The sequence below is a fragment of the Lepeophtheirus salmonis genome, chromosome 5, assembly GCF_016086655.4.
Source record: "Lepeophtheirus salmonis chromosome 5, UVic_Lsal_1.4, whole genome shotgun sequence".
Lineage (NCBI taxonomy): Eukaryota > Metazoa > Arthropoda > Copepoda > Siphonostomatoida > Caligidae > Lepeophtheirus > Lepeophtheirus salmonis.
Genome location: NC_052135.2, coordinates 28,839,343 through 28,852,994, shown reverse-complemented (window position 1 = coordinate 28,852,994; position 13,652 = coordinate 28,839,343). Strand labels below are relative to the sequence as shown.

The following is a 13,652-nucleotide window of genomic DNA, read 5'->3' as shown; positions in this document are numbered from 1 at the left end:
GAAGTTGGTAATAAAAATTGATATTTATTGTTCCTATGACGCTTTTTATGATATGTAATAAAAGCATAAATAATTCACGGTCACCCTCTTAGGTATTTTCCTCCAAGAGGAATGCTAAACTTACCTAAATACATACATATAATTATCAGTTATAATGGTTATGAACATATTGCATCTATATTAGTGTTGGGTTTCGATCAGTAAAATCTAAGACAACTCTATTACCGTTAAAACTTTTGCTGGACAGAGCTATTTGGTCTGGATCGGTCATTAAAAAAAATGATATTAATCACGATTGACCATGGGTCTGAGACTGCATTCTCGACCAAAATATCTGTCCAAATCGGCCTAGAAAAAATCTCAAACGACCGAAGCAGAAAAAATCGGCCTTTATCCGAGTTTAAACATAAATATGTATATATTCTAGGATTTTTCTTACCTTAGGAGGTTGCCTAGCTCAGATTTTTTTAATGAAAATATAAATTTTGAATGACTTTTTTTGTATTAATACAAAATTTGATACTTTTTTATGTAATTTTTTGACACTTTTAGACAAAAATTTGACATTGTGTGATAAACTTTATTTCATAAATCCGTATTTTATATTTTTAAAAATTTGACGACATTAGTTTCACTTTTTGACAATATATTTTTGTGAAAGGATTTTCCAATTTTGACCCAAAAATATATATTTGGCTTAATATTACACACTTTACCAACATGATTAAATTGTTTTATCCAGAAAAAAATGACACGAAAAAATGTCAGGAGGGAAGTTAAACTCTATAGTCTGTGTGCACACATACATGGATGCACCATGTACTATTGGACTTTGTATGTATATACCATGCAATTTTCATTATCATTTTGAAAAAATAGTCATCATGACAAGTACAAGGTTTCATAATTGAAGAAAATGATTCAATGCAAAAAAAAAAAAAATCATCCAATTGGAATACATAGATCATGGGAAGTGAGTTAGATTTCCTCATAAAACTAGATACCTACAAAGTTAGTTATCCAGAGAGTCATTTACCTTTCATTAGAGAGTCCTCATTAATATAGTTATACCATGTATATAAGTAGACTGTAGATACTATTATACAGATATATTATAATTTTTAAAAAATGAAATGGTATCACCTTTTCTATGTTAATAAGTATATTACAAGACTGGTTTCCACATCGACGAAAGTGTCAAAGATGAGGTTAAGGGGTAAAATTGTCTCGCATTTAAGGGAAACCGAAAAATATTCAGGCAATAAATTTGTTAATATTATTTGTAAAGGACCACATATAAAATTAATTCCTTAAAATAAAAACATCTTGCAAAAATAAAGGTTATCCCCAAAAAATGAATTATTAAAATAATGTCATTTTTTTTTTTAAAGTCATAGTTCCAATTTTGTATCGAATTACGAGTAGTTATTAATATTTGGGCAAAATTGAAGTTGTCCCCTTAAAAAATACCATCTCTTTATACACTTATTCTCTTACGGGTTAAAGTTTTGAGTAAAACAGAGTGGTTTTGTCAAAATTTTGATTTTTATGTCATTATTCATTGTTGCCAAATGTATTTCAAAAGTCGTTAAAAAATATATATTTTATATATATATATATTTTTTTTTTTTTTTTTTTTTTTGACATTCTATCAAAGATATTTAAAAGTTTTCTCAAAAAAACTCTGATCATGACTAAGGCTGTAAATCATCAGTTTTTACAATATTTAAGAAAAAAGAAACCAAAAATTAAGATGTTAACCCTGAAGAATGTTTAAGAAGCATTGCTGCAATCCGCTATAGGGTGAAGGAAATAAACCCAAGTCCCATTCTGTATCAAGTAGGGACATACTAGGCAGAAATTACTCTGTTCTCGATGCTCAATTCTGCTCGGAGTCCACCAAAAAGTGTTTGTACTTAAAAGTCCGCAACAAATCCTCAGCGTTACTCTCCGTCATTTATGAACAAAACTTTATACTTTGGATCTTCTCTCGACCATAATTAAAGGCTTTTACAAAAGCTTGATAAAATTACAAAACACTGTTCAGGCTACCAGCAACAAAAAAAAACTATGACGCTAAAAATGCTTAGGATTTACAACCGCAGTGATGATGCATAAGGAGCAGGAATGTACTTACATCAAGGTATTATTTCCCTGGAGGGGATATTAGGAGATGTAGGTAATCTCATTTCAATTGAAACATACAATAATAATATTATTTAGACGACGTTTACGTGAGATAATCATCCGTGACTTATTTAACGTCCTATTGAGAGGTATATACATAATATATTATATTGTGTACCTACTATAATACACCTCGAGACATTAAATTGATTTTATGTAGGAGTGTTGTAACTTTTGATTTATGGATCTGTGACCCTGAAGCCAGCCAGTCTGAGTCACATAAACTGCCAGAGTGTGAAATAATTAAATAAATAAATATGTATGTGGTAATGCACAGATATATTGATCATATTAGAACTATATACCTACTATTTTGTAAGAAGTATATAGGTAAATGCTTGTATTTCATGTAGTAACTACAAAACACAAAATGGGAAAACAATAAAAAAAAAAACATGGATGCAAGGAGACAGATTTGAAAGAAAGATAGACAGAAACAAAAAGACACACAAGACTAAGAGAGACATCATAAGAATTTATATATAGGTATATAATATATATATTTATATAAAATATTTAAGAATGAAAGTAATATGCTCCTTAAAATATGTAATGAATAATTAATTAATTATATAATATGATGTAATTATTTGTAATATATAATAATAATATGTATTTAAACAAAACTTTCATTTCGAGTAGAAAATATGAGGAACGAATCCAGGAGTCGAGGTTCAACTAGTTCAGAGGCATCAAGATTACGAAATATAGAGACATCATTAAGGACGGAACTGATTTTACGGACGGTTGCAAGACATGCAACCAAGACTCCATCGCTGTGAACTCGTGCAGATTCGTCTTTAACGAGCTCTATGAGTCGTTTTAGGCCATTGAGACGAATCACTTCCTCCACAGTGGATGGATCTCCACACATTCTAAAAAAAAAATGTAATAAATATCAAATAAAATTTCGCCCACAGAAAAGGTTGGTGATTAGAAGAAATAAAAAAAAGAAATAATATTTGTTTTGAAACCAATAAGAAGGGATCAACTCCTCCTTATATTGGTTAGTTGGTTGTGATGTGATGGTTAATTCGTAGCAGAAAATACGTAAATAAACCAAATAAACGTAAATAATTTAATTAATCTCCAATTTTGAGAAAGATAAAAGAAACATACATAAATAATTGAAAAGAAACAAACTTGGCTCACCATTTTGAATGAATAAAAGGTGAATAAACCTTCCCCCCCCCCCTCACTCCTTATCCTCTATGTACATACTTTGTATTATGTTTCACCTTTATAGACAAACATAGGTTACATAAACAGATATTATTAAAGGAGGAGGATTAACATCTCAAGGATTATAAGTAGACCATCCTGTTTCATTAGTTACATGTATGTAGACTTTAAGCAGATAATGAATGAATTAAAACTTTTTTTCTTACCGAGAAATGGCAATAGCCGATTTTTGCTGAACCCTTTGAGTAGCAGCCATTTGTGCGTAATCCTCAGAACCACAAGGCTGTTCTGGAGGACTGGCTTGAAGGAAACTCAAGAGAATAGGAATTGCACCTTGAATAAAGAGATCATTGCGACAGGACTCATTCGTGGCCATATTGGCTAGAACTGCCGCAACTTGATCTTGAATGTAAATGGAGACGTCCTTTTTTGAATTTTGGATCCATTTGAGTAGAACTTGCGACGTCAAATGCGACTTCATAGCATTCACAACAATGGGTTCCATGAATGTGAGATTGGCAAGGGCGGCAGATGCCAAAAGGAACGTTTCATCAGATTTTGTTACAGAAGATAAATCTACATCAAAGTAATGAGGGGAAAGCATGAATGAATGTGAAATCTTGCTTTACTTAATGCATAAATAAACAATGACAACCAACCTGTAAGAGACTTGACTAGATGATCCAAATGTGTACGAAGCCCATCTATAGAGGAATTATTTTCAATAAAGGGAGAAGTAACTTGAGCAAGAAGTCCGGCCGCCTCAGACTTTTCATCCTCAGTTGATTCAGAGTCATTTAAAGCACTGGAGAGTATTTGTATCCCTCCAGCCTCTTCCAACTCCATTATTCCTTCTAAAACGCAGCAAACCGTGCCCAGGGCTCTAAAAGCATTTACTCTTGACATTTTCAAATCCAATATCTTACTCGTACAAATGACTAAGAGGGATCGAACACCCCCATGCTTTGCAATCAAGCGACACAAATGATTCCCTTCGAGTGCTAATCCTATTATCACGTCAATAGAACGCTTCAAGACTAGATCCGAGGACTTGCTTAGATCTCGGACATTGATACGATCCAAGCTCAACTGAATAATAAAATAGAAAAAGAGTATCTAATAAAAAGTTTTTGATGAAATTGAAATATAATGGCACACATGTTCGGGTTGAATTTTGTACCTCTTATGAGTTGAACAAAAGAATCCTTTCTCTGCTTTTAATGTTTTTTCAAGAGGTTCACGCCCCCCTGGTAACCCACAATAAATACCTCAGAACTACTTGAATAATAAAAAATTATTATAATGATAATTCTTTTATATTATATCAAAGATGTCACTTGTTCATTGAACACACAACATAACACAAAAACACACATTTCTATAATATGTAGTCATAAAGTCATAACAATAATTAAATCATAGAACACGTGTTTGACTTCACTTCTTAACATACATAGTTAGAAGAAAAGGAAAAATATTTATTCCAAAGCCACTCTACATTTGTATTGTTTTTAGTAGAATGTATGATTTGAAAGCCATAGTATTGTTAGTCATAACGCGATAATAAAATATTAAACTGCTTAAACTACTTCATAATACATATTATCAAAAAATAAAGAGTAAAAAGTGAAACGCTTGAGCCTGACAATGATATGAATGTAAATACATTTTCATAAAAATGTAATTGTTCATTTAATGAGAGTGAAAGTTGGAATTCCACTTGATTTGGACATAAGTATGTCTATATCTAAGCACATTTATACTTTATATTTAAGTAGAACGAATTTAGATCAAAGGAGCCCAGAGGGACTTGTGATCAGTTATTATGAATCCTTATCAAAAAGGATGGAAAGTACGGAAGGAAAAGAAAATATGCACTCTACAAAGTCGTGACTAATACAGAGTTCCATCATCTAAACCCTCTCCTCCCTTATTATAATCTCTTATTAAAATATACATTCATATATCAATACTGGTAGGAGTTGGCGCAAAAACACATGTAATCTTAGGCCTGGATAATTGCTAATGGTGTACTAGAGAGGGTGGGGGTGATTATTATTAAAATTGCAATTTGATAATATAATAATGTATTAGTTTGGTTGATATATTTTGAGAAAATTGGATTGGATATGAAGTACACTACAAGTCACTCAGAGACGAGGACAATTATATACCTAAGTACTAAGTATAATATGCATAAACGCTTTTATTATTAATATTATCATAGCAACAACATTCTACAGAGATGAATGATCACAGTTAGGTATTAGGAACATAGGTAGTTGTGTATTATGTAATGAAGGACTGAATTGGACATGGTGGTGCTGATATAAGAAATCTTAGACCATCCTTACCAATATTTCTTTACTCAACATAAGCTCGATAAGTTTGGTAAATGTTGGTCCCAGGGTTTTTATGACATCTACAACAGATTGTACACTGACAGAGGAGGATGAGGAAGTAGAGCGGCTCACCACCAACTTAAGATGATCGCAGTGTTGACGAAGGATCCTTTGTTGGTGAAGAACTTCCTCAGGGATTTTGTTGTAATCTGAAATAGAGCATCCACTATTTCCGACGCCACCGCCACTGCTGGGATTAACCACATTCTCTGGCACTTTCTTTTTTATAGTCTTCCTTGAATGACTATCCTTGGATGAACCCGAGGCGGTGGAGGAGGATTTATAGCCAGGGAGATTCAGTTGAATATGATTGTATTTGTTGTACTCCGCGAGGAACAAGTCGATTTGATGCGTGAGTCCCTGAACCAAAGGTGCTAGCTTCCATACACCTTTTTGTTCCAATTGTCTATTGTACATACATAAACGGAAGAAAGAGATAGAATTAGGATTAGTCCATACATAGATTTTGTATACATACATAGGTATATAAATTTAAAATAATAATAATATCTCCTTTTGGGATTTAGCAAGAGCTCACAGCAGGAAGGACCATAGAAATAGTCACTACTTTAAAAATACATTAAAGATAGTAACTACTATATACATATATATATCGGATATTCGTGAGATGAATCCCTCTTTGAATAGCTATTCTTTAAAAAAGGAAGAAGAAGAAGTAACAGATGTTTTTCTTCCTCTGGTCAAAAATACATAAATACATATCAAAGCATCTACTGAATTAAAAATAAAACTGATGTACCATATCTTTATTAGGGTTGAGACTCAACCCAAAACCGAAATGTTGTTGCGGTTCGGTCTTTAGTGATTTTTTTGTAGATCAATCTGGACAAGTATTTCTATTCAGACAGCGGCTTCAACCCGTTGATAAAAATTAAAATATTGGGCAGAAGTCTTACCCAGTTCCAGTAGTACCACTTTTGGTAGGATTTTTTATAGTCAACTCATTAGAAAAATTTCGCTTTGTAAAAAAATTTTATATTGCAACTACATTTCGGGGCTGGTGCAAGTTCCACACACAGTGATGAAAAAAACTATGGAAACTCGGTTTCTAAAAAAAGGGATACAAATCTAACACATTTTCTCTTTTCGAAAAAATAAATATTTGGAGCAGACTGAACTGGACCAAATTATATCGGTATCAACCCGCTTTAGGATGTTTTGTCCGAAACCCAACACTAATCTATTGCTTGGCCCAATATAAGATTGAGATGTTTAAGAGACATCATAACAGATACGAGGCGGAAGAAGTTCTACTTTAGATGAAGAAGGGAGGGGGGAACACGGCAAAGTGCAGCAATTATATATAATTAGTCAATGTTTAATCGACGTATTCGATATTTTTTAAAGAAGAACGACTTTTTTTGAAGTTCACGATCATTACGTATGTACGTACAAACAAAAGAAAAAAACCCAAAAAATATATCATCAACTGAGTTTAAGATAATAATAAAATATTGAAGGTTAAACATGGTTTGAATGAGTCGATCAACAGGAAATCTCGGAGTACTATATCATATAATTAACTGTAACTATGTAAAGATACGTATGGAAGAGGATTCGCTAATCTCATTATAATAAGTTTTCCATATGTTGTAGTAGGTTTTAATTTTAATTAGTCTACCATAACATCGAGTAACAGAATAAGCGTATTTAGTAGTTAATGATTAAATTATGTATGTAAAAAGTAAAAAAATTGTATTAAAAAATTAATATATTAATAATGAAGAAATTATGCAAAGGAAGATCAAAGCTTCAATTAAATAAAATATTACTTGTACAACAAACTCTTGCTTTATCCAAAAATTACTTTCCTCCTCTTTACAATAAAAAAAGATATTTCATTTCACCCAATGAATTACCTGCATAGCTTGGCGAAAAGTGCGGATATGGAATGTGCTCGAGCTTGAATGGCTCGAATCGTGTCTTTGGAAGTACCAGCCCAGAAGCTGGATGTGAGTGGATATGTGCTACCCTCGTCTTCATAGAGTTTGGCATAGGGATATTGATGAACCAGTGCTCCTGAGAGGGGCTTGGATTGAAGCATGATGGTACATTCTGCCTCTTGTACAGAGGAGAGCTCCTTCAACCAATAATCCACGGGATCCGGCCTGGAAAGAAATGAGAGAGAAACAGTATGTAGTGATAGGAGGTCATTAAAAATATGTTGGTAGATCAAACATGGAAATCAATAAATAAGTATGTATGTAAGAAAGAGTGATAGACAAGGCGTAGTTAGCATGTATTGTACATATAGGTATACCTTCCTGATTTGACAAATGATTAGTTATGAATGAGGGAAGAGGACGATTGTGTCTACATATCAAAGCAAAGCAAATGGATCTATTATTAATATAATTATGCATTTTTATATTTTGTTTACGGTTTCTATGAATATATGGCACACACACACACCGCTATGAAGTGCATCATGCAATAACATGGAGGTGACTTCACACAAAAAAAAAATCTTGAACAAGAATCAAGGAAAGGAGAATATATATAGGTACGCAGAGCCTCAATATTACATGGTCATATTTGGACCAATTATAGACTTTATATTCAAATTTCTGGGATGAGTTAAGATTTTCTAGAGTATTAACGATCGCTAAAACTTTCATTTGATTTATAAATCAAATGATATGGCCTTTCAAATACATAAAATCAATTAACTTCTACTTCTGTAATTATCACGATTAATTTTTGCCGTTTTAAGTGCAAAGGATGAATCCAAATAATTAGTTGAATGAAATTGACGAATGTAATCCAGCCACACTTTTTTGAGGGAAATTATTCCAGATTGTTTGTGTATTGACGAGGGACAGATGCACTTAAACAAAGCAAATGACACTTTTTTTATTATTAGCTGATGTGTTATATTTGTCGGAAGAATACGGATGATCAAAAAGGATTCTCATAATATACCTACATACATTCATAGTCAGTCGTGAGGATCCTTAACCACGTATGTACAATGTACGTACGTACTTATTTTCGGCTTTTATATATACATAGGTGCAATTTACGCGCTATAATAATAATACTTAATATAAAGTAACGCAAGGGAAGAAAGAAATGAGTAAGAAAAAAAAGTACGTATTATTATTATTTAATTCGTGAGGATTCAATCATAAAATACAGTTGAGATTTTATGATGTTTACTTACTCAGAATACATATATGTATGTATATGTATACACATATACAAACTGTACAATATACTAAGTGGGATGCCCACACGAGTCAAAGATTAGACTCTAGAGTAAATTGTGTGCCAATTAGAAGGAGAGTCCATTTGCATTTTTCATTTCCTCTCTTATAAAAATAAGCAAATATATACGTATACCTAAGGGGAGTTCTTTTTAATCAGGGAGTTTTGCAAATTTGAGTGAAATTTGCATCCTTATATTTTATAGCTACAAAAAAAGAAGGGGGTGTACCATAGTTACATAAAAACAATTAGTAAAAATCATGATAGGACCTTGGTCAAAGAAAATATAAAAATAATAAGCTTCCTTGGCATTTCCATATTGTACATACTAGTACTATACATAGTACATCCTTTATCGTAACTTGGATAAAGGGATATACAGACCCATTTGAATATGAGCAACTCTTCAGTTCCAACAAAGATGTTAGTCTCATCGGAAGTGACGAAATAAATCTCATTTTTTGATTGCTTAAGTATGTACAATCAAATAAAAATAATTTGCTATTAATTTCAAAGCATATTTATTCCATTAGTCAGTTTTTTTTTTGGTTGCTAAGGAAGATTGACTATATTTTTTCATAATTTCCTCAACGGTAGATATGAGACGAAGGAAATCAACAGCAATCTCACACCGTATACAGCAAGGACATAGGCTGGAATTACTCTGGTTTTGCTCCTTAATTCTGCACTGAGTCTAAGCAGGACTTAGAATTACATCTCCCCAACAAATCCTTACCGTTACTCTACGTCATTTTATGACACACAAACTTGTGGTTACATTTTATACTAGGATGTTACCTCTTCAAGAATAATAGAATAATGATAATAGCTTTATAAATTAAAAATAAAACGCTGTTTAGTTTCCAACAACAACAAAACTCGCACGGTAAAAATGCTTAGGATTTAAAACCCAAATGATCAGTTTGTCTAGTAGGTAAACACCTAAGTACAAAAGTATACATAAATATGTATGCGTAGTAATTCGGTCTCAAATAACGGATGTTATGTAGCAATGTTGGAAAAGAGAATTAATTTTATTGGGTATTTATCTCTTTGGGTTCATCTATCTATCTATATCGGTTATCCCCCCCCCCTATCATCACCACCTGCCCCCAAAACAACGACAATTTAATTCCAAGGTCTTCTTCTTCATCTCTCTTACTAGCTCAATAATAATAATAATTCCTCACTTGAAACAAAAGACCTTTTTTTCTGGGTCAGGGTTTTGAATTATGTGAAAGAAAGAAAGGAAACAACAACACTCAAAGAAGCCTTTTGAGGCTTATTATTATTCAAAATATCTCATAAAAAATACTTTTTTTTTCCTTTTTGAGTTATTAATAACAAAAAAGTTCATTGAGGCAATACAATATGTTTAAGAATTTAATAGGTGACTCTTTCTATTATAGATTAATACTAACGATGAGACGCGGTCCAAGACAAAAACAAAATATTGGTTCGATCTTAATTTATAGTTCTAGTCAAATCGTGGACCGATTTTTTCTGTCTCAATCTATGAATCGATTTTATTCTCTATCTGCCTGATTTATGAAATGTACAAATATGATTTATGAACCAGATTGTGGATGGATGTTCACCATTATGTCATCAACAATTCATTTATATAATTAATCTATTTCAAATTTAAATGAATGCAATTTCTTTGTGAGACCGAATTTTTCTTTGAGACCGACCCAGACCGAACTTCTTTCTAAAAGATCGAATTAGTTTGTTCCAACAAAAAGGATAACGTTCCTAGTCTGGTCTAGAATTTGAATACAGAACCCCAGCACTAGTAACATGCGTAAGTCATACATATCCAGCTCACAGGCAAATAATTATGTATAAAATACTTTCATATGCCTAGGTATATAGTAAGAGGAGAGATATGTAAAATATATTATGTACTGAGCTAGCACAAAAACAATCTTGAACAAAACTCAAGTAAACACTTAAAATCCACTCATTTATAATTTTGTCATTGTGACGATGAATTTTTGTTACTCTAAGTGCAATTTTCCACCACTTCAGAAGTTGTATCATAATAGTTTCTTGATTGACGATAATTCGTAGACGGGATCAAACGTAATTCAGACGCCATTTTGATAAAAATCATTTCATCTTTGTTTTAGAGTTGATGGGACACATACATAAATTGTTTGGTCATTAAAATAAGTGTAGTGTAGTTGATCAACCATATCCATACATAGAAGAAATTTAAATGGAAGGAGGAGTAGGTTAGAAGAGATTCTAATTTGCAATTTCGTTCTCTATACATAAGTAGAGATGAGAATTCAGTAACTAATAATATTACTTGGTCCTACTATATACTCGTATATAGATGATAATTATTGTTGGAGGGGGGGGAGAGAAGGGCGTTGAAAGTACCAAAGGGATAAATATTTAAATATATTCATGTAGAATCCAATTAACATTATGATAACCGTCAATTCAATGCCTCTAGGGTATATCAGGTCCGTATTATAACTTATAAGTAACCCTCCCCCTTCTCCTTAGGAAGGTGTCATTGAATAATTATGTCTATTGTCATCTACCGGCTTTTAACCCCATCAATCATTTGACATCATTGCATTCCCTGGGGAAGAGTTTTAATTAAGCAGAAACCAATCTAGCACAATACGTATTCATATAAATATCTACTAGACTTTAGATACTCATTTTCACTTCGTAGAATGAGAAAGAAGGAAGGAACGAACGAAAAATTATAACTCCTTAATTATCTAGAGGGCTTTAAGTAGTAGTTAACCTTATTTTTTGCAAATAAGGACTTTGAAAGGGTGAAGGTATTAATTAGAACCATCATCTAATGATGTAATTAAAAACGACTTTTTCCTACACTCATTAAGAGGTGTAACTCTTCGTATTACACATATACGCTTATATATAAGCTCACATACTCAAACTATAGTTTTGCAGTTTTAAACCATAAAAATGTATCCCAATTCAAAGCCATATTTGGAATTTTTGAAAATTTGGTCGGAATGTTATTGTTTTTTTTAATAATGACAAATTTGATGAATAACCTTTTAGAAGAGTGGCGAATGATGAAATTTGTCGAATAACTTGGAAAATGATTTTTTGAAAAACTTCGACTCTTCAAATTTTTTCTACAAGATTGTAACTTTTTTACTCATTCCGACAAGTAAATCAATTGTAACAACAAGAAAACAATAACTGAGTAATAAAAATTTAATTTCTATATATTTGACAGCAAGCTTTTAGTCAAGGGGGATGGGGAGAGGATCTCATCATATGATGTTAGAGACGCATTGGATGAGAGAAATCACTTGCAAGAAATGACAAATCTCCTTCTATGTAGATATTCATATACGAGTATATATACTCACATACAAATATGACAATAACCGTATAAAGAGACTTACAAAACTACTCGTCTCGTCAAGAAGAAAAAGGCGGAGTGAGTTCATTAAGATTATATATAATTCTCTGAGAAGAAGAAGAAATACTACTCTATACTGGCATTTTTTTTTACTTTTATTTTGTTGTTGGTGATGTTATTGCTATTGGTGGTGGTCCTACGTAACCATAAGTAACATAAAGCATGAAGCTCAGGGCGAGGAGAGCTCAGGTTTTTAGAATTGATTCTCTCTTTCTTGACTTTTTTTGAAATGCTTCATTGGAAGATATAATTTGTATTCCATAAAGAAAATGAGGAAGATTATTCAGAGGCATAATCACTGTTTGATTATTGGGATCGTTTTTATTTATTGGGGTTTCTGATTGGATGACTTACCTTTAATAGACCAAAAAATCCTACTATTGAAAACATAATTGGGACCCAGACCCCTATAGTGATTACGGTGCTGGAATATTAAAATTAGTATTGGTCTTCAAATATTTTTTTCTATACCAATATTTTGGTTGAGACTGCGGTCTCAGGCTCTAGATCTGAATTAAATCGTTAATCGAGTTTTTAGCGATTTACAGTTTGGAAAAAGACATAACACCATCACATCTACAAAAACGGCTTATATTTATTTTTAAATTGAACCAATCTAGATCAAATTTTGCTTGTGAGATATACCAAATTTTCATATGGTCTGACCACCCAGACCAAACTTCTTTAAAGGACCGAATTATCTCGATCTTGCAAAAATTATAATTATCAAACCAAAATATGAAGAAGGGTAGGAAGGTTCTATAAAATAATATAGATGAGGATTACATGTATAGTGTTGAATGCATTAACAATCATATAATATTTATGTAGATCGAACTACGACTTGTCAATCAGGAATTACTGAATTATGATGAGCATTGAACATGTTAGTAAGTAAAAAATCCATTCATGAGCTATTCAAAAGAGATATAAATTTATAATAGATGCGCATTTACACAAAAGTATTATCAGTAATAATAATACTGATGATGGTAATAGACATAACTAAGAGAGTGTCTAACTCAAGGAGGAGGATGGAGAGAAGTAAATGGAGCAAGTCGAACTATCTATGTATATAGAAAGACTAGCTAGCTATCATCTTACTCATCATAATAATATAAAGAAGAACGTTTTTCTATATTGTATGTATATACATACTGATACGTACGCATATTTATTACAAAAATATAATATAAAGAAGTAACACAATTTTGATAATATGAGCATGTAAG

The 13,652-nt window shown here is 32.0% G+C and overlaps 1 protein-coding gene across 4 annotated transcripts in view; it reads right to left on the bottom strand.

The window, feature by feature from the left end:
• Positions 1-2,733: 2,733 nt before the first annotated feature.
• The window catches only part of LOC121117643 (uncharacterized), a 50,772-nt gene continuing 39,853 nt past the window's right edge, over positions 2,734-13,652 (bottom strand). For all 4 annotated transcript variants that reach the window (XM_071888548.1, XM_040712091.2, XM_040712093.2 and 1 more), the window contains exons 4-8: positions 7,652-7,900; positions 5,724-6,177; positions 4,029-4,458; positions 3,576-3,945; positions 2,734-3,062 (exon numbers count right to left, since the gene is read on the bottom strand). In XM_071888548.1, coding sequence (XP_071744649.1) covers positions 2,804-3,062; positions 3,576-3,945; positions 4,029-4,458; positions 5,724-6,177; positions 7,652-7,900 — 1,762 coding nt within the window. In that variant the 3' untranslated portion in view covers positions 2,734-2,803. The remainder of the gene's footprint in view (positions 3,063-3,575; positions 3,946-4,028; positions 4,459-5,723; positions 6,178-7,651; positions 7,901-13,652) is intronic.